The sequence below is a fragment of the Etheostoma cragini genome, chromosome 15, assembly GCF_013103735.1.
Source record: "Etheostoma cragini isolate CJK2018 chromosome 15, CSU_Ecrag_1.0, whole genome shotgun sequence".
Lineage (NCBI taxonomy): Eukaryota > Metazoa > Chordata > Actinopteri > Perciformes > Percidae > Etheostoma > Etheostoma cragini.
This window is the reverse complement of record NC_048421.1, coordinates 24,032,304-24,059,273: the sequence shown is the minus strand read 5'-3', so window position 1 is coordinate 24,059,273 and position 26,970 is coordinate 24,032,304. Positions and strand designations below refer to the sequence as shown.

Genomic DNA, 26,970 nt, shown 5'->3' with positions numbered 1-26,970 from the left:
TATATATATATAAAGTTGCCTGTGTTGACTTATTGCCACATGGTAATTAATCAGAATCTGAAAAGGGTGTGTTGCCGCAGCAACAGTTGAGTAATTTGCCTTGGTGCATACATAACAAACCAACAAATAAACATTAATATTACATAACCAGGAAACAAATAAACATCGGGGATTTTAGAACAAAAACAGTAAAAAATTATGTAACAGATAAGCTGTATTTAAAGTGTTTTTGTATGGAATGCAACACATTTTCTTTGTAATATATACACACACACACACACACATATACACACTCTTAGGTACATCGTTGTCATTTCACTAGTTATTCAATAAAGACTTAGAAAAAAATGATGAAATGGCATGTGGTTCCGCCCTACTCTGCCTGACTCTGCCCCTAATTGGCCTTTCCTTTTACTCTTTACCTTAATGGTTAACCAATCCCACGCCTCATGCCTAACCAATTCAACAAATGAAGATAATAACTCCGCCTACTAGCCAATCATAGGCAGAGCAGGGCGTGTCATGACTTCGCCATCCTAGGAAACGCAAAATTGCGTCCGGCGGCGAGTGGGGGAAGCAAGATGGCGGCGACTGATGAACCGGGGCTGCTGTTGCGCGTTTAAAACGTAAAACAAATCAGTTTTAACGGTTGATTAAATGTAATGCAAGACGGTGGCTTTGACCTGTGACTGCAGATTATCGGACAACAGGTAAATCATTCGCACACGGCCCCTCTTGCTGCCTTTAGGTAATGGACGTTAGCTACTGTAAGCAAAATGAACAGTTAGCTAGCTAACGGAGTACCTGCTGCCAACAACAGTCGGAACTAGCTAGCTACGTCCTTTAATAAATCCAATGTGTGTATGAACAGCGACATAACCAGATTATAAACATTATAAGACACATAGCGTTAGCTGCAAAGATGTCCACCATGACAGCCAGCGGGGGTACGTTAGCATACCTAGCTAGCGTCATCAAAATAAAGCTAAGACTGGCTAAGAGTGAGCACACTTCTCGTTACAGCAAAGTCTCTAAGGCAAAAACTACTGTACATATCACACACACACACACACACACACACACACACACACACACATACATACATATACACGTGTCTCATACAACACATATACACCTAGTCAGTAAACCATAGTCAGCAAAAAGAAGCTTAGCATTAGAGAATGCACTCCTTTCATTGGGTAAACAACAGCATAAAGCCACGGGCTCGAGCTACTTAGCTACATGTGTTAATACACTAATGAGAAGTTCTGCTTTAATGTACTGTCTCTAACCGGACTGACTCAGTCAGTCATGAACAGCAAAGCGAAACCATTCTTGCTCATGTCACTTGATATAAGTTATTAAATCAAAGCTGGCCTGCTGCTGCTTTGTCTTTATCTCTGTGCCTTACTTTGTAAGATTGACTGTGGTTGACCCAGATTGCTACACACTTTAAGAACACAACAGCAACACTGTGAAGGCAGCTTCAAGAGCTGCAGAGTTGCATTCGTCTCCTTTGGACAACAGCAGTGTGAGCAGAGACTGTTGACAGGTGTCCACCCCTACAGTGCCTGGGAAAAGCCAGCATTAGAATGGAAATGTATACGTTTGATTTCATTCTCTCCCTCACAGCACCGTTGTCCTCTCTTGCCCGAGACACCAAGAGTCTGGGTCTGGGTCTGTCCCAGGTTTCTTTGCAAAGGGCAGTTTTTCCTCGCTACTGTGGCCCTGTTGCTTGCTCTGGAGGAAACTACTAGAACTGTTGGGTCCTTTTAAATTCTGGAGTGTGGTCTAGACCTCCTCTATCTGTAAAGGGTCTCCAGATAACTCTTGTTATGAATTGATACAATAAATAAATAAAAAAAAGCACCACGGCAGTCTTAAATTACAAGTCACTCTATTTCAATGGCTACTTCTCAGGTTTATTGTTTTCTTAAGTTATTTAAATGTATTGACAAAGGACATTTAGTGATGACCTGTTTATATCTGTCTTATAATATAATAATAATAATAATAATAATAATAATAATAATAATATAATATGTCAGCAAGCAACACATCATCAAGCCTGTTTGTTTTGTAGATGTTGATGCACAGTTAACCATATGCAGTGCAATATCCATATGATGCCAAGTAATCACTACAGCTTCCTGGCATGGACATCCGTCCGTTACTGCTGTTATTTGACAAAGAGGGGAAGAATGACGGTGTTAAATGTTACTTTAGTCTTGCAAATAAATTGTAATTCATCAAATGAACCAGCTTATATCCAATCAACATCATTCTCACACTTTTAAAGTGTTCTCAAATGGGTTACTACTACTCCAGAGGTCTCATTATTTCCAGGTAGATTTTCATTGTAAGATAAAGACTGCCTGTCTCCTGTCTTTTCTGCTAGGTTCACCCCTGGATTCCATTTCCCTGGCACTGCCTTGCCCGTCGCTACCGACCTCCTCCTGACTTCTGCACCCCTGTTCCTGGCCCATGGACTTGACTCCGGCATCAGGCTTCAGAAGGAGGCCTGCTTCCTCCTCCTCCCCAAGTGGCGTCAGAGAGATTGCCAGGAGCCCTCCTCCCTGCTCGCCCTCCTTGTCTCTGTCTTCTCCCTCATCTGCTCCGTCTTCGCCCCTGTCTACATCCTCCTCTGTCTGCGTCAACCTGTCCGCTGTTCAGAACCATGTAAAAGGTCTGACCCAGGGTCCAGACGTGGCCAGGGTGTCCGCCACTTCTGCCTCTCCAGCAACGCAGTCTCTCTCCACACCTCCATCCAACACCACCCCCTCCAAATCGTTTCCTCGCCCGTCAGCGCAGCCCCGTTTCGATTGTGAAGACGAGGGCAGGGAAAGGGACATGTACGACCCGTTCCATCCAACTGAGGGACCGAAGGGGGAGGAGGTCGAAGGGGAGAAATACGACCCCTTTGACCCCACTGGTTCCCCAGCATCGGACCCTGATGATGAAAGTGGCAGAGGGAGGGGGGTGAAGAGAAATGCTGAGAGGGGGAGTGACAAGGAGAAAGAGGAAGAACCTCCAGACTCAACTGACACCTTGACTGACTTGCCAAGCCCCTCTCTGGCCACCCAGCTCTCTCTCAGGAGGAGAGTGGACTGTAGCAGCACCAAATCTGGGGGGCAGAGGGACCGCAATGACTCTGATCACTCTGAGATAGAGGAGGGGGAGATAGTTGGGGCTGCTGAAAGAGATGGAAGCAATAAGAGACCCGCTGGAGAAATTCTCTCCCTGAATTCTCCCAGCGTCTCCTTCTTTGGTTCCAAGCCGGAGCGCATCCTCCGGGTGCTGGACGGGGACGGCTTTGTGTCGGTGCGCGCCGAGAGCACCTGGGACGCGGACCGAGAGCCGGAGGACGAGCCTGTGGTAGGAGTGGAGGATCTGAGGAGGAAGCTGGTCAGCAGACGAAAGGAAAGGTACCTCTCCTTTCCCGCGTCTTCCCCCCTCTCTCCTCAGCCAGCGCCTCCTCCCTCCCATCCTCCAGCTTCTGCACCCTCCTCCCCACCCACACCCCTGGTGGAGCAGGGCAACAAGAACCGCAGCAAGTCCTCCAAGAGTTCCAAGGACTGCACCCGACAGAAGAGCAAGGATAAGAATGGAGAGAAGGAGGAGAGAAGGAAAAAGAGTAAGAAGGACAAAGAGGGAGGTCGGGAGAGGAGTAAAGAAAAAGAGCGCGGGCACAAGACCGGGAAGGAGGTTAAAGGAAGGAGGAGCAGCAGGAGCAGTAGCCGGAAGAGGAAGAAAAGGCAGCACAGCAGCCCCGAGGCTTCCAGATCCTGCAAATCTTCAGAAAAAGGGGGCCACACTAGACACTCCTTTTCAAGCCTATCTGAAGAAAGACACAGAGAGAGAGAAAGAGATAAAGACAGAGAGAGGGATAGAGACAGAGGAAGGGAGAGAGAGAGAGACAGGGATAGAGACCGAGCGCAGAGTCGGACCAGTAGCCACAGAAGAGACGAAAGAGAGCGAGATTCTAGCTCCAAAAAGGAGGAGAGGGAAAGGAAGGGAAGCCAACATTCAAGCAGCAGAGAGCGGGGCATTTCAAAGAGGTCCAAAAGAAGCAGGGAAAAGCGGGACGGGGACAGAGACAGGCAGCGCGGGAGGGAACTGCGTTGGGACGGTCGTCCTGTTGTCCCGCCGTCCATCCAAGACCTCAACGGGTCTGACCTCTTTGCCATCAAGAGAACTATCACAGTCACCACCACCACAACCACCACCACTGTCCCCGGCTCCCCGAGACTCACCCCCACCTCTCCCTGTCGGCCCACGCAGGACTCTGACAAGCCCCACAAGAGGAAGAAGAAGAGGAAATGGCACTCAGCGGGAGAGATGGAGGACCAGGGAAGCTGTCGCAGCCAATCACAGTCGCTCTCCCCACCACGGTATCACAGCTATGAATCAGACCGCTATTCGGACAAATTGGAGATTGATGTGTTGTCTTTGGATGGGGAGGCTTTGGACTCGGACTACCCCTCTTTGGAGGATACACCCCCTGCTGCCCTGCCCCCAGAACCACCTGTACCCAGCCCCAAAACGAAACCTACCCCCAAGACTGGACGACACCATCCGAAAAAGAAATCTGACACATTAAAGAAAATTGGCCAATCTGAATCCTCTTCCTCCTCGTCCTCTTTCCGAACCAAAAGCAAATGCCTCTCCTCGCTGACAGTGACTTCAGGCTCTGCCTCATCTGGCCCCCCCACGGCAAAGCGAGCCAGGAAAACGGGGAAGGACAAAGGCAGCAGAAAGGATTTGGGTCACTCGAGCAAATCCAAGAAAGAGAGCGGCGGCAGTCGGAAAGGAAAGCTTCAGTCCAAAGTGTCTGTGCTGGTGCGTGAGGGCGTGAGCAGCACAACGGGGGCGTCAGTTGGCTCTGGAAAGATGGGCATGGACCTCCTAGGGCCAGGAGGCACAGGGGGGGGAGCTGGGGGCTCTGTGGTCGGCGGCTCTATTGCAGTAGTCTTCTGCAGGGACAATGAGAGCAGGTCTCCGTTCCTCAAACCTTGCTCAGAGCCGCTGTCGCTGGGCAACCGCGGTAAAGATCTGAGCGGTATGGGTAAGCGAAGCAGCCTGGCCGCGGCGCCGTCCTCCTTAACCAGTCCCGCAGGACTGAAGTCCAAGAAAACCAAACCGAGCTCCATCACATCCACCTCCTCCTCTGCCTCCTCGCCCTCGTCGTCTCTGGCAACCAAGCGCCGCCGCCGCCTGGCCAAGAAGACCAGAGAGAAAGGTGGCGCTGTGGGGTTGGCGGCTGGAGAAGGCAGTCAAACAAAAGCCCCGTCTGAGGGCTGGGGGGCGGGCTCTTTAGATTCTCAGTCAGCCATGGGAGACGGGGGCAAGTCAGTCAGTCCACACACTAACCAAGCTGGCCCTGCTGCACCCTGTTCATTCTCTTCTTCTTCCTCCTCCTCCTCCTCTTCCTCTACCAGTGTGCTTCCCCCTTCCTCCTCCCCACCCCACACGCCTCCACCCTCTATGGCTCCTTTGCGGGACACCAGGGAGTCTTCCCCGGACTCTCAGACTGTGGACAGCAGCTGTAAGACTCCAGACCCTTCTTTTCTAGCTGAGGACTGTCCCACCAGCCCCACGCTGCCAGCATCCAGTCCGTCTAGTCTGTCCACCCCCCACGGAGCTGGCCTCGGCGTGGCCTTGTCTACCCCCACCACCAAGCTCCCACCTTCAGATGACGCCCCCAAATCCCTTGCCTCGCCTCCTTGCTCTTCCTCTTCGGCAGGCTGTGGTCTCACTTCCTTCCCTTTGCCTCTGTCTTCGTCAGACCCCTCGTCCTCCGTGTCCTCCTCGTCTGCCAGTAAGCCTCCTCCTCCTCCCCCCCCAGCAGCGCCTGCACTCCCCTGGAGTCTGCAGACCGGAGTGGACTGCACCACTGGAGGAGTCCTAGCGTGTGAGTTCCCTGCATAAGATGCACAGAAGTCTGTCATGTTGTCACAAAACATTCAAGGGCAGCACTAAAGTTAGATGCCCCCTATTTCATAGACTCTACTTTTAGTTCATTTCTTTCAGGTAACCTCTCTACGGTACAGTCTATTTGCTGGGTGGTTTCATAGTTTTCACTGATGGACCGTAGCTAACGTTATTGTCCATATTTTGGCACCATGTTTCTGACCGTAGTGGTCATAGTGACTGAAATATGTGTGTGATGTGAGATGCTAAAAAGAAAAACTACACGCTGTTTTCCTGTAATGTTAATTTTTTGATGCCACCTAATTTAACCCAGAAGAAAATCTACTTTAAAGTGCTGTAGTTTTGTGTTCTTTTTCCGTTATGACTACTGTCAAACTGGATAATAAAAAAAGTTCTGCGGCGTATCACAAAAGGTTTAAGCCAAGCCAGGCTAACACAATGATATAAATCATATCCATGCAGGAATAGAGGGACAGCTGTTAAAACATGACACATATGACACACTGATATCAGATCAGTACTCCATGTCGGCCGAGACGCAGGTTCAGGTATCGGAATCGTATCGGGAAGCAACAATTGGTATTGGACCATTTCTAGTTGGCATGTCATTCATGTTATGTTTATCAGTGAATGTATAACTTTCTAGATATATACGTGTGTTACTCCTGAAATAATGGCATTTATCATTCTTCCTCTCAGTGACTGCTCTGCTCTTCAAAATGGAGGAGGCCAATCTCGCCAGCCGAGCCAAAGCACAAGAGTTCATCCACGCCACCAGCCAGGTCAGAGCGCCGCGCTGTCTTACAAACACGCATTTTTCCTCTAACCTGTAGTGCAATTGATCAGTCTAGATAGTTTGGGTGTGTGAGTATCCCAGTGTTGAAGATATCAGCCTCAGAGATGTCAACTGGTCGATTGAAGCCGGTTATAAAAATAGTTACCAACGAATGTCATGGTTGATTTTGTTGGTTGGGTATTTCTGTCTGCGATGTCAGTTTGTAAATTAACCGTAATTTGAGCGTTTGCATGTCAAAATGGACCCAAATCGGCCTGAGACAGCAGATAAAGCTAACGCTAATTAGATTTGACATCTCCGCTAGGCGGGGCCAGAGGGGAGCTGCACCAATCACATCGGTGTATCTGATATAGGAGGGGGCCAGAGCCGAGCTGCACCAATCACATCGGTGTATCTGATATAGGAGGGGGCCAGAGCCGAGCTGCACCAATCACATCGGTGTATCTGATGTAGGAGGGGGCCAGAGCCGAGCTGCACCAATCACATCGGTGTATCTGATATAGGAGGGGGCCAGAGCCGAGCTGCACCAATCACATCGGTGTATCTGATATAGGAGGGGGCCAGAGCCGAGCTGCACCAATCACATCGGTGTATCTGATGTAGGAGGGGGCCAGAGCCGAGCTGCACCAATCACATCGGTGTATCTGATATAGGAGGGGGCAAGAGGCGAGTTGCACCAATCACATTGGTGTATCTGATGTAAGCGGGGCCAGAGGCGAGTTGCACCAATCATATTGGTGTATCTGATGTAGGCGGGGCCAGAGGCGAGCTGCACAGATGACAACAGTCTAATCTACCAGTTAGCTCTGCTGGTAGCTACGCGCATAGACATAATATAAGTAGACGCCGCATCGACCGCTACTGCCTACTGGCGCTGACAAGATTTGGGGCCGCCATCTTGGACCGGTCACCCGCTCCACTCAGTGTAATGTGTTTGGCAGGTGAAATGAGCTGTCAGCGCGTTTAATTAATCAATCTCACTGAATACAAAACTGATTTTCATGTTGTTTTTTTTGCTACAAAGGTCATACATGTAGCTATGAAACAGGACACATGGTTAGGCGTATTTTAACATTCATAGTGGGCTTAACAGTAATAGAATATTCTGATATGATATAAATTCACCAGACGTCCGAGATCAAAACTGGGAACATAATCCCCAAAAAGGGAGAAAAACGGGGACATTTCCAGTTTGACTATCAATCTGATTGAAAAACCTAATGTTGTGTCTTTAAAAACAGAACAGGGACAGAGGTAGTTTTTTTCTTCTGTATTTGGTCAGGGACAGACAACCGAAAACGGGGACTGTCCCCTAAATCCGAGGACGTCTGGTCACCCTATAGACCGTCGACCCTAGACCAGACATCCTCGGTGTTTCTATCATTTGTAAATTATAGGTATTTGCAAAATACCCTTACATCACATATGTGATGGAAGCTATAATAGGTATAAATACCAAATCACACATTATAAATATGATAGGGAAGAAGAAACAGATAGTGACCGTAAAGTTAGATATTTAAGTACAAGAAACAATATGATTATGTTATTAGAGTCGACTTGAAGCTTTTTATATTTGTCTCTTTCACACACTCACTCACTCACACACACACACACACACACACACACACACGTTGTTCTGCATCAATTGGCTCCCGGACCTTGACATTTAGCAGCCGCGCTCCCAGCACATGTTGCACGACATTCACAGAATGTGATATTACAACATCGACATGAATTCCGATATTTTTTAACATATGTAAAATTACAAAATAGATAATGGAATATGGATTAGGAATATGCTGCTCAAATTAAACAAGTTTTCTTACAACAGAAGGTTTATTTCAACTAACAGTCATATTGGACTGGTCCAACATAAATAAATAACTAAAGGACCATGTCTACAGAACAGGACGTGTTCTACTGGTTGGACAGTATAAAATGCATAAAGAAAGTTAACATATATATATATATATATATATATATATACATATATAATATCTTATAAGAGTAACGTGCAAGTCTTAAACAAATCCCAACTAAACCAGAGACAATCCCAATGTAATAACAACAGAAGCATACATTAGGCTACTGCTGCTTTAGGACCCCCAGAATAATGTATAGGTTATACTCACTTATATAACGATGTGCTGGTTAACGATATTGCGTTGAAATATCTTTCACCCCTAACAAAGCACGCGTACCAGTACTTATTCAAAGTAGCAGTATGAAATGAAAGTGGTAGTTTTTGCAGATTTACTTGTTTGAATCTCCCTTTAAAACTCGCAAAACTTAACTTATGTAGCAATTTTCAAAACACAGATTCAAAATGATTTACAGAACCCAGAGTTCAAAAGATAAGGTAAAAAAAATCCGCTGATCTGAGCAGGAATATTCTGCACAGTGCTCTGGCTTCTTGTATCTTCTGCTGCTGAGTAACGAGTATGACCGGTCCAAGATGGCGGCTGGAAATCTCGCGCTCAGCAGCCAATGTGGCGTCTACTCTTTATTATGTCTATGGCTACGCGTATGGGACCCTGGATACGTCACCCCGTGACTTGTTGTGATTGGTTGTAGTGTTATCCAGTTGCGTGCACTGACACCTTATTACTCGATGCCAGACCCTTAATCTTTCGGATTTGGGGTCTGATTTGGGACAAAGTCTCCTGCAGCGGGGAGTCATGGGCCAAACATGAACCAGTGGCTGTACTCACATGCTAATAGATGTGATGGTGTAAGCAGCATCGATACTTTCTGTTTGAGTGGTTTTGTTGAGTTATATTTGTAGAAAATGGGTAAAATGTGTAAAGCTGTAATCAAAACCGAAAGATGTAGATTGATATTGGTTGATTGTATTACAATATCCTTCCAAACAGCATCCCTTCTTCTCTGTTGCTTGTAGTATTTTGCTGTGCAGTTATGCAGTTATCCTCTGACTGGGCCATCACTTTGTCTCATGTCTCTCATGCAGATCCTCTCCCAGGCCAATCAGAGCCAGGCCCAGCAGCTGGCTCCTCCTTCCTCAGCCTCCTCCTCCCAGATCCCGCCCCCTCCCTCTCTGCCCCCGCCTCCTGGTATGAGCCCAGCCCAGTTCATCCTCCACAGCTCCCTCCCATTAGTTGGCTGCACCAAAACTCCCCCCTCTCTCCTGCACCCCTCTAAAGGTATTGGATGTGCACAGACCCCGCCCTCCATTATGCCTATGGGGCTTTCAGGGGTTACTGGGGGCTCTGGTGACACTGGATGGGACAACGAGAGCAAAGACCCTGACAAGGTAAAATGGAGGATCACGCACAGATCAGGACCGTTTGTCTAAAATATGTCTTTTTTTATTTAATTTCAGATTTGAATGATTCAATAAGTAATACTAAAAGCTAGTATGTATTAGTATTATGTTTTTACATATAGATCCTTAAAGTCTGACGCATTGGGCTCATTTTTGCATCAAGTACAGTTAAAATATTACATTTCAGGACCTTTTTAAATAAAGGCCTCACTGTCTCTTTAATACAGGTAAATTAATTTACACTATTGTGATGTGTTTTAGTCTTACTGTATTATCTAGTTTGAATCTTGTATAGCACTTCAACTATGTTTTTAAAAGCACTTTAGTTGGATTATTATTAACGTAGCTTTAATTTAACATGTCTATCACCTGCATTGCCCAGTACCTGAAGAAGCTGCACACCCAGGAGCGGGCGGTGGAGGAGGTGAAGCTCGCCATCAAACCGTACTATCAACGCAAAGACATCAACAAGGACGATTACAAAGACATCCTCAGGAAGGCAGTGCATAAGGTCAGCCTAAACACACCTAGACGTTAGCGTGGCGCGTGTACCTCAGTGCAAGGAGGTAGTTTATTTTTGACTTTAGACTTGTGCACCTCCTCTTGGCTCTGTTTTCAGGCTTTAGACACTCTAGAGAGAAAGAGAGAGAAACAGGCGTTAGCCTTTAGCCTAACATAACTACCCGCTTGTTTGTGGGGTTTAGGTTTTCTCTCACGCAGCCTGCTGGCGACGTGCTGGTAGTTCAGCTTTCTGCCAGCCTTGGCCCGCGGCTGCGGCTAATTCAAGTTCCTGTTTCTGAAGCTAATTGAGCCTTGAATCCCAGTCCAAGCGGGAACAATCTTTGCTGAGTTCTGTTGAGGGCCATGATGTTGTGGCCCTCCTCCCCACGGGGATCAGGAAAGTTTGACTTTTTTCATCTGGCTTCGTTAGCGGTGAAGGAGTTGGCTAAGGCTGACGTGAGCGATGCTAAGCCCACATCAGGACCAAATGTTAGCAATTGGTTATGGCAGATCCAGAGTGGCTCTGGGCAGATCCAATAGTTTTAGACTTCAACAGAGTACCCGCCTATTAGGCTAGTGGACCAGAGTCTGGTAGGACCGGGCTAATTGACCAGAGTCTGGTAGGACCGGGCTAATGGACCCGAGTCTGGTAGGACCGGGCTAATGGACCCGAGTCTGGTAGGACCGGGCTAATGGACCAGAGTCTGGTAGGACCGGGCTAATGGACCAGAGTCTGGTAGGACCTGGCTAATGGACCAGAGTTTGGTAGGACTAATGGACCAGAGCCTGATAGGGCTAATGGACCAGAGCCTGGTAGGACCGGGCTAATGGATCAGAGTTTGGTAGGACTAATGGACCAGAGCCTGGTAGGGCTAATGGACCAGAGTCTGGTAGGACCTGGCTAATGGACCAGAGTCTGGTAGCACCGGGGTAAAGGACCAGAGTCTGGTAGGACCGGGCTAATGGACCAGATTCTGGTAGGACCAGGCTAGATTGAGTGCTGCAGGTGGAGGTCTTGCTCTAATTCTGGCGTTTTTTATTTTTTTATTATATTTTTTGTTTTGCCACCACAGCAACGTAGTTCCCAATAGGGTGGGGTTACTACATGGAGTTTGAGTAATGCTTAAAAACAGAAAGTCCAACAGGCTGATAAAGCAGCAGTGGTATCTATTCCTACAATGACACTACATCAACAATATACTGTGTACTAATGTCTTTGGATGGAAACAGTGCTATTTAATCCCACTGTGTCCATGTCTCAGATCTGCCACAGCCGCACTGGGGAAATCAACCCGGTCAAAGTCAGCAACCTCGTGAAGCTGTACGTCCAGCGCTACAAATACTTCCGGAAACACGGACGCAAAATGGATGAGGAAGAGCGGGACGACCGGGAGCAAGAGGCACTGCATTCCTCCGCCTGAGAGGAGACCACCTTCTGCTCAACATCTGAGCTATCCACTGATTGTTTTTCTCTTCTTTTTTTTTTAATTGTTTTCATAGCCCACCTTCTCTATGCTTTTATTTGATCTAACCCTCTCCCCTTATCTCCACTGTAAATATGTCTCACATAGAAGATGTATCATGTATACAATATTCAGGAAGTGGATGCTATCATGCACACCTGTGTGATCTAATATAGTCCAGTACATCAACCCTGCAATAAATACTGCCTTTGGAAAGCTTAGAGTTTTTAGATTTTGTTGACTGTCCATTCAGTGCTTCACAATGGAGGCACTAATTGCAGGGTTTTATTGTGGCACTAGTATTGGATTAGGTCTTCATGTTACTATGTATCCCCATCACTGTGTGTATCAAAACCCAAGCCGTGGGGGGATGTAAGCACCAAAATATGCTAACAATGGTGTAAGGACACTACATGCCATTTCCCTCCCTCCACATGTCTCTCTGTCTTTGCAGACACGATGTTTCAAATACATTGACACATCTCACTTCTTTGATTCTGCTGTCTGTTTTGTGTGCATAGGTGTCTGAGGTTGAGAATGTTGCTAAATCTCTTTATATAATGACTTGACCAACAAAACATAAATGTTGCTTAAAAACCAGTATGCAATAGAATGACCTTATTTAGTCTGTTGAGTCCACACATGTTGAGTCCATACATTCATGCGGTAAAGCCCATGACACATTTTCACATAAAATCCCAATCAGAATGTTTTATTAATAAGTTTGCACAGATGAGGGATTTAGAAGGTCCGTACACTGAACACTGGCAATAGGCTATCAAAATATATTTATAGTAAGTTCTCAAAAATTCCCAAAAAGGCAAACATAGTCTATGCAATAGACAATATTCCACCTGGGATGATTTGACAATGATTATATGTGGTGTATTGTGTATATAAGAAGGCCTACCTGCATTAAAGAAGGCTACATAAAATATAAAACTATACGTACATACACACATTGATAATTGTCACTTGAACTACTCAGTGACTGACCAACATTGCCCTCTAGTGGACCTCAAATTGTTGTTGGGCTTTCACGACGGGTGCAGTCCGATTTTTTTGCAAGCACTCTGTTTACAGCACGACACCGGTGCGATTTACGTTATCCCGCCATTTTATTTTTCAGAACACAGCTCGCACACGGCACACACACATTCAGCTCTTTGTCGCCGCACGGCCTGGGCGCCCTGAGCGGACCGTTCTAAGTTACTGTTTTTACAATTTCACAAAAAGTACGTTGGTGCAGGAGACCTGCATATATCGCCCGGTTCGTGCTCTGGTTCATGGTCTGACATTTGTCCAGACGTCGGAGGAGAGAAGGTAAGAATCATGCTCGAGGCTCCGTGTAAGCATAGCTAGCGTAGTTAGCTTAATGGCTAATGCAAATGGCTCAACGACAGTTTCAACGCTAGCTACAGTCGGAGTGTAGCTAAACTATTATCGCATAACTAGCGACTGTAATGGTAATATATATACAATATATATATAGTTAATGCTGTTACTGGCTATGTTACAAGACGTAGTTCCATATTGAGCACATGCTAAAATAAGTCTCCTTAATGAATACAAATGGTACATCAAGCTAGCGTTAGCATTAGCTGTCTTGCTAGCTTCCGCAATTGGTGCTGGCCTGCCATTTACTGGTAGTATTTAGCAACATGTTAGATACTGGTTATGGTACTATATAACGTGCTTTTTTTAATTTAGGTGAAAGATGACGCAGTTTTTACCCCCGAATCTGCTGGCCCTCTTTGCACCGCGGGACCCTATTCCTTTCCTGACTCAGCTAGAGAAGTTGCCCCATGAGAAACACCACAACCAACCCTACAGTGGCATCGCACCGTTCATAAGGCATTTCGAGGTGAGCATTTCATCTTCTGTAACATTCGAATGCTTAGGTTTCTTTAATACAGTTTCCAACTCAATACCTCATTTTAAATGTTATTTATTAAACTAATTTTGCCACCAGGACCCTAGAGATGCCCCTCCACCAACAAGGGCAGAGACCCGTGATGAGCGACTGGAGAGAAAGGTAATTCTTAATTTAATAATTAATATCAACGAAAAGTTATCAAGTGAATACAGCGTGAATTTTCTGTTTTTAGCATCAGTTTGATATATTCTCAAAAGGTAACATGTGTGAATTTCAGGATATAATGTTACTGTTCTGTCAGTCAGTCTTTGGCTCTGAATACAATCTGTTTTAACCTAATGTTACTACTATGAGTCCACCAGGGAGTTACTGGACTGGTTGGGTCTTTGTAAATTATGGAGTGTGGTCTAGACCTACTCAGTGTACAGTGTCTTGAGATAACACTTATGATTTGATACTATCAATAGAATTGAATTGAAATTGAATTCCAGCTTTACAGATATCACACATTTTGCTTTGGGCATTTTAGATTACATTATGACTCACTATGACCAACACCACTACTACTATTGTCATTACTAAACACTGTGCCCACAGGCTCACTATCTTCAGGTTGGTTGTCTTCAAGGTGGACCAACTACTCTTTAGTGACAAGCTGCTACTCAAAGTTCTGCTTTAGTGATCTCTCCCTCGCCAACCCAGGGAAAACCCTGATTAGTTAGATTCTGTTCATGAAAACCGGAACAGAATATTTTATCTTCCAAAGCTATTGATTTATAATTTAAACAATTTCACAGATGTGAGTTATACTGGACTTTTCTGAAGTTATCCACATGTTAAAAGAGAAGGGAGCCTAAAACTACCCCTGTCAGTTACTTGTGGTTTTCATGGTAACCTTGTAAAGGCTCGGTTACACTCGGTTGCACGGGGACGGCTATGCTCAACGCACTGTCCGTAACACCAGGGGTCTCAAAAGTGGCGTACAGACAAAACCTAGGATGTCTTAGCAGGGCTTCTCCTTTAATCTGTGCGGTACAACAAAATATGGTGTTTTTTGATAATGGAACCATGGAAACCTTTTCTGGTACAACCTCAAAATACAGTTATGAACCTTAAAATGAGCAGAATATGGGCTCTTTAAAGTACATTAGTGCAACTGCTTTATGGTCAGTTTTTAATCTAACCCTAATATTTTTATTAATGCACTAGGTTAGGGGGTTCCTGGTATAATTTTCACATCCACCTAAATTGGTATTGTAACTATAAAAATATTTAGAAATCAAATTGGGACCATGAGAACTGTGATCAGGGTCATACCCGGCCCTAGAGTTGAACCTCTCCTGGTGGATTGAACTAAATAACTAGCCCCTCAGTGAATGTAAAGTCAGGACTTTTTCTAGCATTTCATGAGGCCGCTCACAGATTCTGATCCAGCTCTAGCATCTTCATTCAGAGCGTCGTCGCTGAGTGATTGTTGGGGTTGACCATTTCCTGTAAATCCTTTGCTTTGCAGAGGCGAGAGAAGATTGAAAGGAGGCAAACCGTGGTGGAGACTGAACTCAAGCTTTGTAAGTTTTCTGTGACGTATATTACAAGCTCTTATCACTGTATATGGTTTCTTGGTTTAAATTAATCCCTTTTCTGTTTGCATTATTTCAGGGGACCCCCATAATGACCCCAATGCTCAAGGGGATGCCTTCAAGACATTGTTTGTTGCACGAGTGGTAAGTACTTGGAAACTAATTTAAAAGCATGATTTTAAGTGGTTTCCACCAGTTCTGTAGATTAAGCTAATATTATTTTGTTAATGTCTAATGGTATTTTGTCTCTGCTGTAGAACTATGATACTACAGAGTCCAAGCTTCGTCGTGAATTTGAGGTCTATGGCCCCATCAAACGGGTATGTTTAGCTTGTTTCTCACTTGTCTACCTGTTCACATGTTTACAGTAAATTGAAATCTTGGTACAGGTGAGGTATCCCTGCCAGCCTACACCTTGAAATCCATCCAGATTCTATCTTAATCCGTTACTTGGATTATTGTGTCAATGTCCTGTTACATTTTTTAAATTCCATGCTTGTTTGTTCCAGATTTACATTGTCTACAACAAGAGGACGGCCAAGCCTCGGGGCTATGCGTTCATTGAGTACGAGCATGAACGAGACATGCACTGTGAGTACCTATGTGGAGCACTGAACAAAAACCAGTTTTTCCATACACATATATAAATATATGATCACATTCATAAAGACTGATCTCTGACATGCAGGGTGGTTCTTCAGTGGAACCGCCTATCCCTTATTCCATATGGACATTTTTGTAATGATACTGGGGTGGCAAAATTCTCTCAACACTTTAAGAGGGTGACTACCCGCTACCTAAGGAGAACATGTAGGTTTATGGATTCAGAGTGCTTTTAACAGACGTATGTTGTACAATTTGCATGTTGAATCCCGAGTCTGGTGGTTGTGTGTGTGTCTGTGCTTGATGCGTGTCATCAGTTGACTAATAGTCTGGTTGAGGAGGGGAACCGCTTCATTCAGTGGGGCAGCCTGGGCAAAGTGGGAGGACCAAGAGGTAGAACTGTCTTTCATCTGTAAACCTGAACATCTTTGCCTGTCAAAGGGCACATTGTCTTTTAACTGTTAGGCCTTGTAGCTCTGTGGAAGAGCAGCTCTCCTGGTTGGACTGTGATGGTAAGCACAAGGTCAGACTGGTCACCAAGCATTGAATGGGGTTGTTTTGTGTCAGAAATGTGTCTAGGACTGTATGGAAACCCATATTTTGTACGACCTTAGTATTGAGCTTTATGGTCAACGTTTTTTTTTTTTTTTTTTACTCATTTATTAGTGGTCTTCAACCCTGGTCATGGTGAGATAAGTTAAATTCACCACACTAGTTTGTGCGTGTAAGCAGGTGGTGATGCCACAGCGCATTAGGTGTAATTGAGAACTGTCTCATTAGACAAGTGAATGGTGCCATCTAACACAATGACACCATTCTGGGATATTAGTGTAATTGGCTCTTCAAGACCAGAGTTGCTGAATCACAGCGAGCATGTAGCAACAGCAGTGGGGGAATTGAGGGGGGATGTGGGACTAAACAGTGTATTAACTGTGTGTTGTTCTCATTGCCACTGCAGCCGCCAATCTGTGATGGCTATTGGCCAGAGCTGGCTGGCAGATGATGATGGTTATGATACATCTACACCCTACTACCACAGCTCAGTATATGGTTGGTATAATGGGTTTGTATGATGGGTAAGATTTCTTTCCACCCTCCATCTCCTACATAGGAAAGAGGAGCTACGTTCAATGGGTAAAGCATCTTTCTTTGCAAGCTCTAAAGAGCTTTCAGTGCGTTTACTGCTACTTGGACCTTAGGCTTTGACCATTGAACGCACCCCTGACCACTAGTGTATTAAATGTTGCCCAATGATTCTGCCCTTTATGTCAAAGCCATCTCTGGTTACTTAGGGCTTATGTTTAACAATAGCAATCACGCATCATCCCCTGAACGTTGGCTAGCTGGTGAGCGAGGAGCTACAGACGCTAGCACCCTTCATCTGCAGGTACTGCGGTGAAACCGAGCCGGCGGTTGGAAAGTTTCCCTTTTTTATAGGCGCACTCCCTTAAGAATAGAGCCAAAATATTTTTGGAACTTAACGACGCAAAGCATCTGGCAAGAACCAAAACATGTCTGTTTCAGTACTGCACCCCCAGCTATGCATACACACAGTAAACAGCACTGTCCCTCTGAACTAATAATCCATAACGGTGAATAGTCATAGGCGATTAAGTGGTTGGTGCACATGGAAAATACAGTGGAGCATTCGATTGATGATTGGACGTTGATTACCATGACAACTTTGTAATCTTCAAAGCGTTCAGGTCAGCTCTAATGCTGTGCAGATTGAACTTGTCGCAGCGTTTTAGAATCGTAGTGATGCCTTTTTTGTCTTTCAATTGTTGTAGCAAATCATTTCAGTTTAAATGTAAATATGGGTCAGTGGGCAGTCGTCTAAAATTATTTAACAATTATATTGCATAATTATTTTCACGAGTCAAAATGATATTTAGTTTGACTGTAAATACAGGAGAACTGTTGGTACCAGTGTTATCGGGTTCATTAGTATGTATGTAGCCTCTTATCTGTATTGATGGCTAACCTGCATTTACTCTCACGGTCAGCTGGTAATGTTGGTATTATAGATCATGTCACCTCATGTCAGTCAGGGTTAAGTGTTCTGCTAAATATCAGCGCTAATCAAAAAGACAATTCAAAGTTGTAAATAATGGGAGATGGGCCTAAAATCGCTGTAAGCTTAGCAGCCAAACTGTTGATACCTTTTTAATACATATTTCTGTGATTTCATTCCCTAAACTACCAATTATCAGAGCAACATATGAGGCTGGCAGGTTGTAGAGCCTAATCAGCTTAAAGTCCACAATCCTGTCTAAATCTCACTGAGACGTTGATGCACAGTAGCCTACTGTCCAAACTAAAAGTTCTGGGCTGGCTTTAATAGAAATGGCAGATGAGGGGAACTGTCTTGGTAATTCTGCTAAATGGCCTATTCATACATTGTTTACTACATAACTAAAGCTAGATACTAATTCGCCTCACAGACAATAACGAAAGCAAAGTCGAGATTATTTTAAAGAAATAGTTCATACATGTCAGTTAATTAGACACCAGACTATTGATATTTCAGGCCACTTTATATCCAAGACATGTCAGTGAACACGCCTTCATTGAATTCTTAGTCAAAATAAAGTGTATTTCTCATTAATTGGTCGGGGTTGTGATTACGCAACTCCTGTAAGGAAGGTAGCCCCGTATTTTGTTTTTGTTCTGTTGTCAGTTGGTAGGACTGGTGGGGGTTTGGTAAGGCCCTATCATTTGGATGAGAGGTTGTCATCCTAAGTGACCACAGGAAGTGGAGGGGTTCTGGTAAGGCCCCCGCTAGAGGTGTTGTGATGGTATGTGTATTCTGATGCTGGGTGATTTTGGTAAGGCCCTGAGACTGGGGCAGATCCATAAGGCCCATGAGTGAGGGATTATGGTAAGACCTTCAACTGTAGTATCAGTGAGGATGTTTGGTAAGGCCCTCAGAATTGTAATGTGAGGATTTGGTAAGGCCCTCAGACTGTATGCTCCGAGTGATGGGTTTTGGTAAGGCCCTCTTCTGAAAGGTTTTCCCCTCAGGGATCATCACAACAGACCAGTGTAGCAGCCAGGATGAGCCACCTGGATCTTGCCAAGTCCACTTCCATTATAAAAGATGGATTGGAAGACTGTGTGGTATGAGATGAGTTGAAGGACAAAGTCTGAATGTACACAAGGTTGGAAACGTGAAACGCTGGAGACTCCTTGTTGATGACAGCTCATGTTCTCATAAAGCTTGTAAAAGCTTTCAGCAGATTAAAGCCGCTATAACAAAACATTATGCCATACCATATTTGATTTAAAAACCATGTACTGTTTGGTGCGAGATAAATTTGATTTGATGTGCTGTTGTGTGTGTGTGTGTGCGCATAATCACTAATTTATTCTCAAGCATTTGTAAAACAAAGGTCAAAATTGAGTGGCAAACAATAGATACCATTTATTCAGAAACCTGAAGAAAAACTCATTGCAGTGTGCCTAAGTGCCATGATATAATTTAGGCTTATCCATAATTGTAGGTGACGATGTCATCTGTCCCATCAGGTTGAGTTAAGATGATTTAACATGTCACACACTATCTTTGGTTTGAGTGATCTAGTTTGTAACAGTCAAACATGTGTGAAACATTTATCATAATATGAGTAACTCCTTTGTAGTAATTATAAAAGCAATATAGTAATTACATAAAATAGTAATTATGCCATTAAATCCTTCTGACTATCCTAAAGAAAACCTAGATGACTTTAAATGGCTACCACATACTGTTATTTAACATAGACGGAAGCTAAAGCTGGGTATTTAAATGATGGCGTTAAAGTGTAACGTATCAATCACTCATCGGGTGGAAGGAAGTCTGCTCCCATTATCCTTCGGCTTTTACCCAGAGAGCAGCCAACTCGGCCTCGCCTGCTCCTGGTCAGTATAATAATGCACTGTTTGTTTCCTTGGCCACATTGATGCCGTTGTATTCTTATCTAACCTCTGTCTTCCCTCTTCCATTCCTCTTCTACAGCCGCCTACAAGCATGCAGATGGAAAGAAGATTGATGGGAGAAGGGTGCTGGTGGACGTGGAACGAGGGCGCACTGTAAAAGGATGGCATCCTCGCAGGCTAGGTCAGCTGCCTTTTTAAATGTTAAAGGGATATTTTGCCCCTAAAATCAAAGCTGTTTCTTTCCTCTTACTTGAATGCTATGTATGTCTCTATAGTTCTGGTGTGAGATGCTAGGGGTTAGAGCTATTAGCCGTAGAGGTGTCCTTCTCTCTAGTAAAATGCAAGTGGATGACTTGGCCTGTAGTGAAAGTGCAAAAAAAATTGTTGCAAAGCTCAACAGCAATGTTTCTTTCAGAAATCCGATTATTTGCGGACCTGATTTTTAGCATTTTCATATGGGAACTGTAGTTTTACTCTCCCCTGTTGCACCAAATGCAAAGCACGTTTTTTCGTTTTAAACCAAAGACAGACCGACTCCCAACCAACAGAATAAGTCTTTTTCTGAGAGCTTAATCTGAGGTTTAAGCGTCTAGACTGGACTGGGTGGGAGGGTTGACGTGGTTTTTGTATGGCAAGGGGTCTCAAAGAGAACTAAAACCGCGCCCAATAATAGACGTGAGCTTAAAAAGACTAGTTAAAGTTAAAACTCTTAACCGAAGAGTTATTATAAGCAAAGACACTAAACTGTCTGTTCTTATAGCCTCACTGCAGGTGAAGGTCATGGCTTAGAGCCACTCGGTGGTCTGGTGTTGCTACCTGTTATGGGCTCCATGACCTCTCCTGCGAAAAGTGCGACACCTAGTGGTAAAATTTGGTGTACTGGTTCAGCCGGTGTTAGATATTATCAAAGATTTGATATCAAACTGGTTCTACATTTTTACACCGGTCCATGCCTAGTGCTGTTGTCCTGGGAACACAACCGGGTGCCAGGTGAAAGGGTCGCCTGGGTCTATATTTTCCTGATGGTCCGTACTTTACACATGTAACTTTATTTTATGGTTTGCTTGTCTTTCTGAACTAGGTGGTGGATTGGGTGGCACTAGGAGAGGTGGAGCGGATGTCAACATCAAGCACTCTGGCCGCGATGATGCGTCACGTTATGATGACCGCCCAATTGGGGGGTAAGTACTCAAGTTTTCAGGTCTGTTTGGTGTAAAACCAAGTTGTGCCGTGTATAACGGTATTTACTTTGTCCTGACTGTGCATAGTGATCGGGACCGGGGAGAGCGGAGTGAGCGCAGCCGGGAGCCGCGAGACCGGGAAAAGGACAGAGTAGAACGCAGACGGTCCCGATCCCGAGAACGACGTCGACGTACCCGTTCTCGGGAGCGTGAGAGAGAGAGACCTATTGCTGCAGCGGAGGACAGCAGCAGCGGCGGCGGTGGTGGTGGTGGTAGCCGGCGCCGAGAGCGAGAGAAGGACCGTGGGGGGGCAGTGGGAGGAGACAGCAGGAGTAGGGAGAGGAGTAGAGAACGGAAGAGGAGGAGCAGGAGCCGCGATCGCAAGAGAGATAGGGAGAGAGGCAAGGGGCTGGATGGGGAGGAGGCCAGCCAGGGAGACGGTGCTCCTGAGGGGGGCGAGCGCATTCCGGAGGAACAAGAAGGAGAAGCCGGGGAGGGCACGGATGAGCGTAGAGAAAGGGACAGGGAGCGCAGGCGCAGCCACCGGGACAGAGACAGGCGCAGGGGAGACCGGGACAGAGACAGGGAGCACAAGAGGGAGCGGGGGGAGAGAGACAGGGGGGAGCGGCGAGAGGAGCGCCACGGCTCCCTTCGAGATGACATGGGCCCCCAAGATGACATGGGCAATGAGGATGAGGGGGGGGCCCCGCCACAAATAGAAGAGTACAGTCAGGACGGAATGATGGATCAGCAGTCGGTGCCATCGGCTGACGGCTACGTCTCCAGTGAGAACGGATACAAGATGGAGGCTCCAGGAGACGAGTACTGAGACGGCCCCCCCACCTCCCAGCAGACCTCCAAAAGTCATTTCATACTATACTTTAACTTGAGCCCTAATTTTTTGCCAAGGCACAGGAAGCCTAAATGATGTCAGGGTTTTACAGTACCACCAACAAGCTCGCTTTCCTCCTATCTGTCCAGGATCTGTAGAAATAATCCACTTCATATTGTTGCACGCACAGTTGATGCATATTACTGATTTGATCTCGCTAAAGTTGCAGCTTTCCTGCATTTCCCAACTAATCTGTGCCACTTGTTATCAGTTACCTTGATGATTCAAGCTAGGTATGTTTGTTTTTTCGTTTCTTTTCACTTGGCTTGGGATGAACTGTAAAAATACAAACTTTGTTTTTAGATGGGTAGATTGTGTTGTCTTTTATTTCCATATTCATAAATCAGTTAGACTGTATGCTCATTTGGAACAAAGTGACATTTCTCCTTGGTGTATGTGAAATGGAAGGAAATGTAGTATTGTGTAACAATTGAGGGCTGTTCTGTTAATTCTCCAATAAAGTTTTTTTTTAATTGTCTAATCAAGGTCATAACTTGTGTTCTTACATATATTAGTCCTTACCCTTTTTGTAACTTAACCTAACATAGAAACTTAAATTAAATCAAAAACGATCAGCTGAATAATGCTAAAATCTGTACAATTCCTTTGTTTTCACCCAAGATAAGCTAAGTTAACCAGGGCCATATTTTACCAAGAATTTTGAAATTCGGGAAACGTTTTGGATTTAATGGTTCTTAAACCTAAATATTTTAATAAGGAGAAAAACAGTCTACTTGATTCTTAAATTGGTTTTATTTGTAGTTCATTGCATCTCTGCTTTCACCTGCGCAGTGCTTTACCTCGCTAGAAGATGCTCAAACGATAGACAGTTAAAGAAATGGACCACCAGATCCCGTTGTTCCGGACGGAGACCATAGACAGTTAATGAAAACGACCGACGTCTCTCACTGTAGCCGGAGCTGTGGTTAAGCCTCGACGTCACAGCCTGAGCCTCGGTCCAGCATCCCGGACCTCATTACAGCCGTCCACCTTTCCACAGCCTGCTGACCATGTCATCACAGATGGAGCACGCATTGCCGTGAACAAGCCCTTCTGCTCATCCACGCAGTGTTACATAGAAGACTACCAGCTTGGAAATGATGTCCTCTTACTACCACCCGGCCAAGGAAGCTGACATGGCGGCCATGACAGAGCCGCTCTGTCTGGAAAGAGGTAACGCTAGCTACCGTTACCGTGCCGGACCGCTTCACTACACTCTACTGCTTAAACGAAATGTAGCTTACAGTGAACCTATATTTTACTTAAATGATGCAGAACTCGTTCTTTGTGTCAACAAACCATTTGTGAAATAAAGGGGTGTAACGTTATGTCGCAGTTGTCCGTTGTATTAGCTAAATGTTTGAAAGGGAACGGCCTATCGCTCGTTTCTTCAGTACGTCTGCCAGTCAGCTAAATGATGAACGACCGTGTTAGGTGTGGTCCAGCTGAACGAATGTCAGACCAAGTAACCTTTTTATATAGACCTTATAAGGTCTATATAAAAAGAGACTTCAGATACAGTATTAGGGACCACTAAGGTCTATATAAAGAGACTTCAGATACAGTATTAGGGACCACTATAGTGGTCCCTAATACTGTATCTGAAGTCTCTTTTATATAGACCTTAGTGGTACCTATGGGATAGGAGCCATAGGAGCCAGTATTTTGCGCAAGGGGGTTAGGTGTCATAAGTTTTTCAATTAAAAAAACATGTTCCCCATATATTTTGTGTCTCTTTTTGGTCATTAGTTTTCTTTTGGGTTGTTGTGGGTCTCTGTGGTCATCTTGTGTCTCATTGTAGTCTGTTTGTGTCTCTTAGTGGTCATTGTGTCTCTTTGTGGTAGTGGTGCGTCTCTTTTCCACATCACGGTGGACCGTTATTATCACCACATCTGAGTCCAAACCTTTGGAAAAGCTAGAGCAGATAATAGATACCAATCAAAAAGCTTAAAGAAAAAACTTGCTAAAGAAGTCCAACTACAATCATTGGATTTAAGAAAAGTCTTCTAGTGGAGTCTACTCATTCTGCGGTAGGTGCTGCACCCAAACCCAGAACAGCAGGGAAAACCCTGCATTGTAGTGCTTTAGTTACAAAAAGGTACTAGATACATTTGCTTGTAAGTAATTGCCTAACATAGTGATTCTAACATAGAGCCCTGTGGAGCCCCTGGGGATCTGGCTGGCTGCCTTGCCCCCGTTGTAACCCAGCCTTGTGTGTCAGATGTGTGCAGGGTGATCGAGCTGCTGGACCGGCTGCAGCGGAGCGGGGAGCTGCCCCCTCCCAAACTGCAGGCCCTGCAGAGAGTCCTGCAGAGCAAGTTCTGTGCTGCCATCAGAGAGGTACGGTGATCTTGAATCCTGGACCATGACCTTTGACCTCTCCCTAGGGTGGCAAATGGCTTGTAACAGTGGCTCAAATATCTTTAAATCAATAATCATAACCAAAGGCTTCACATTTCAGCTGTCCTCCAACGTTTTGAACTGATAACTGCAGAGAGGGATTATTGCAACACAAAGATACAACAGATATTCAGATGTAAATAGAAGAGTTTCAGATTCATTTAGTAATTTCAGTCATTCAAGGAAACAATTATTCAATTATAAAGAATTCAAATAAATCCTAAACAGACTAGATAGAGCATGATACCCAGTGAGCTTTGACAGAGCCAGGCTAATGATAACCCTGCTACAGTCTTTATGTTTAGCTTAGGACAGGGGTTCTCAAATGGGGGTATGTGTACACATAGGGGTACTTTGGAGTACTGCAGAGGGGGTATGTGACATGGTATAGTTATACTATAATAACTAATGAATTAAGTGATGGATTCTAACATACTTGACTTAAAAAAGCAATTCAGAGGGGGAACTATTGAACAAAAGTTTGAGAAACACAGGCTTAGGCTAACCACGTCCTCCCTCCAGCTCTCTAGTACAAGAGGAAGGAAGTAACTCTGCTTCCCCGAATATTCAACTATTCATTTACCTGTTAACCTCCAGTAGTACTAATACATTTCTAAGTTTTTTTTAAAGGTTCAGCTTCTGTGTCCTGGATCTCTGTAATGGTGTCCAGGACTTGTTTGTCCAGTGTCAGTGGGATTCACCTCACTACACTCCCCCCCCCCCCCCCCCCCCCCCCCCCCCCTCAGGTGTATGAGCAGCTGTACGACACTCTGGACATTGTTGGAGGACCAGAGGTGCGAGCACAGGCAACTGCCAAGGTATCCCATCCAAACTGCTATATTATAATCATACTCCTATATATACTGTACATATACATATAAATATACTACCATATTTGGTGTCTAGCCTTTTAAATGGCAATATACATTCACAACAGCAGATGTGCGACTGACTGGATTGTGTCTGCAATCACTTGGCGTCCCTGAAAAATGACACCAAAAAAGCTCTTTTTATAGTTTATAGTTTTTTATGCAACACCGACCCAGTCATGCTGGATACTCTTTGCGATGTAACTGACCGTCCTCTGCCTCTCTGACCAGGCCACAGTGGCGGCGTTTGCGGCCAGCGAGGGCCACGCCCACCCAAGGGTGGTGGAGCTGCCCAAGACCGAAGAGGGTCTGGGCTTTAACATCATGGGGGGCAAAGAGCAGAACTCCCCCATATACATCTCCAGGGTGATCCCTGGGGGGGTGGCCGACCGTCAAGGAGGGCTGAAGAGGGGGGACCAGCTGCTGTCTGTCAACGGAGTGGTAAGAAGCTGTGGCACACACACACACACACACACACACACACACCACACACACACTGGAGCTACACACACTCACGCAAGTTTATTTTAATGCCAGCTCAGCCTGTAGTCTGATACTGTGGTCTGATCCTGTGTGTGTGTGTGTGTGTGTGTGTGTTGTCCCTGCAGAGCGTGGAGGGCGAGCACCACGAGAAGGCTGTGGAGCTGCTGAAGGCCGCCCAGGTTTCAGTCAAGCTGGTGGTGCGCTACACCCCAAAGGTCCTGGAGGAGATGGAGGCTCGCTTTGAGAAGATGAGGAGCGCCCGGAGACGCCAGCAGCACACCAGCTACTCGTAAGGCTGCGAGACCAGGGTGGTGTAACACACCGTGGTTATACACACTCACAAATCGCCATCCATGTCCAAGCCGGTCGTATCCATGCAGCGTAACTATGTGTCTCTTCCTGCAGATCTCTGGAGTCCAGGGGCTAGTCGATCCAAAGCCCCCCCCCGCCTCATCCTCCAACCCTCCTGACTCTTCAGTTCCAGTGGGAGACCTTAGATGAGAAGCGAAAAACCAAAGTAGCCTACCAACACCTGTTACCTGAACTTCTCCCTGAAGCCAAACGCTGCGGTTTAGGATTTTCTCTCCGCCCTCCTTCCCTCTTCCTTAGAGAAGTGCAGCGTTAGTTTGTAGTCATTTCTAGACTATTTCACCAATGTGGATCAGTCTAGATTCTAGAACCTCTCACTTCCAATTTTAATTTAACAAAGGGCTCTATCAACGGCGCAGACCAAAATGTCTCTACCTACAACCAATCAGAGCAACGAAAAGTGACTAACCACCAATCAGAGCAAAGAAAAGGGACTAACGACCAATCAGAGCAAAGAAAAGGGACTAACGACCAATCAGAGCAAAGAAAAGGGACTAACGACCAATCAGAGCAACGAAAAGTGACTAACCACCAATCAGAGCAAAGCAAAGGGACTAACAACCAGTCAGTGCATGTTATAGGTTTACAAAGTGAAAAAAGCCCAGATTCCCCCCCCCCCCCCCCAAGGGACATCTCCAACAGAAAACCCTGTTCACCAACTGCTCCAAACAGCTCTGCTGTAGTCCAGCCTTTACTTATGATACTCACCTAGCTGCTAGGCTGGCACCCCCTTATACTCTGCTCCTGACTGGCTAGTAGTCCTTACCTAGGTACTGTCAGAGCCCTCATACTCTGCTCCTGACTGGCTAGTAGTCCTTACCT

General features: G+C 45.4%; 3 protein-coding genes across 3 annotated transcripts; all 3 read left to right on the top strand.

Moving 5' to 3' along the window:
- The first annotated feature begins 508 nt into the window (after nucleotides 1–508).
- scaf1 (SR-related CTD-associated factor 1) lies at nucleotides 509–12,577 on the top strand. The gene is made up of 6 exons (XM_034894164.1): nucleotides 509–710; nucleotides 2,399–5,911; nucleotides 6,631–6,713; nucleotides 9,699–10,001; nucleotides 10,396–10,524; nucleotides 11,777–12,577. Exons 2-6 carry the CDS (start codon nucleotides 2,485–2,487, stop codon nucleotides 11,933–11,935), a joined length of 4,101 nt encoding a protein of 1,366 aa, XP_034750055.1. The 5' UTR covers nucleotides 509–710; nucleotides 2,399–2,484; the 3' UTR covers nucleotides 11,936–12,577.
- Nucleotides 12,578–13,030: 453 nt separating this feature from the next.
- snrnp70 (small nuclear ribonucleoprotein 70 (U1)) lies at nucleotides 13,031–22,502 on the top strand. Its single transcript, XM_034894181.1, has 10 exons — nucleotides 13,031–13,300; nucleotides 13,688–13,841; nucleotides 13,950–14,012; nucleotides 15,367–15,421; nucleotides 15,513–15,577; nucleotides 15,691–15,753; nucleotides 15,943–16,024; nucleotides 20,034–20,135; nucleotides 21,036–21,135; nucleotides 21,223–22,502. Exons 2-10 carry the CDS (start codon nucleotides 13,695–13,697, stop codon nucleotides 21,962–21,964), a joined length of 1,419 nt encoding a protein of 472 aa, XP_034750072.1. The 5' UTR covers nucleotides 13,031–13,300; nucleotides 13,688–13,694; the 3' UTR covers nucleotides 21,965–22,502.
- A 419-nt stretch (nucleotides 22,503–22,921) lies between these two features.
- On the top strand, nucleotides 22,922–26,291 carry lin7b (lin-7 homolog B (C. elegans)). The gene is made up of 6 exons (XM_034894182.1): nucleotides 22,922–23,200; nucleotides 24,249–24,367; nucleotides 25,174–25,245; nucleotides 25,528–25,737; nucleotides 25,905–26,068; nucleotides 26,185–26,291. The coding sequence occupies exons 1-6, from the start codon at nucleotides 23,125–23,127 to the stop codon at nucleotides 26,204–26,206; spliced, it is 663 nt and encodes a 220-aa protein (XP_034750073.1). The 5' UTR covers nucleotides 22,922–23,124; the 3' UTR covers nucleotides 26,207–26,291.
- The last annotated feature ends 679 nt before the right edge of the window (nucleotides 26,292–26,970 follow it).

Bases quoted from the DNA above. Each gene is read 5' to 3' on its own strand.
- scaf1 (XM_034894164.1), top strand. From the start codon at position 2,485: ATGGACTTGACTCCGGCATCAGGCTTCAGAAGGAGGCCTGCTTCCTCC. The intron at 5,912-6,630 runs GTGAGTTCCCTG...TCTTCCTCTCAG, and splicing joins CACTGGAGGAGTCCTAGCGT to TGACTGCTCTGCTCTTCAAA. The intron at 10,525-11,776 runs GTCAGCCTAAAC...TCCATGTCTCAG, and splicing joins TCAGGAAGGCAGTGCATAAG to ATCTGCCACAGCCGCACTGG.
- snrnp70 (XM_034894181.1), top strand. From the start codon at position 13,695: ATGACGCAGTTTTTACCCCCGAATCTGCTGGCCCTCTTTGCACCGCGG. The intron at 13,842-13,949 runs GTGAGCATTTCA...TTTTGCCACCAG, and splicing joins CGTTCATAAGGCATTTCGAG to GACCCTAGAGATGCCCCTCC. The intron at 15,754-15,942 runs GTATGTTTAGCT...TGTTTGTTCCAG, and splicing joins TCTATGGCCCCATCAAACGG to ATTTACATTGTCTACAACAA.
- lin7b (XM_034894182.1), top strand. From the start codon at position 23,125: ATGATGTCCTCTTACTACCACCCGGCCAAGGAAGCTGACATGGCGGCC. The intron at 24,368-25,173 runs GTACGGTGATCT...CCCCCCCCTCAG, and splicing joins TCTGTGCTGCCATCAGAGAG to GTGTATGAGCAGCTGTACGA. The intron at 25,246-25,527 runs GTATCCCATCCA...CTCTCTGACCAG, and splicing joins GAGCACAGGCAACTGCCAAG to GCCACAGTGGCGGCGTTTGC.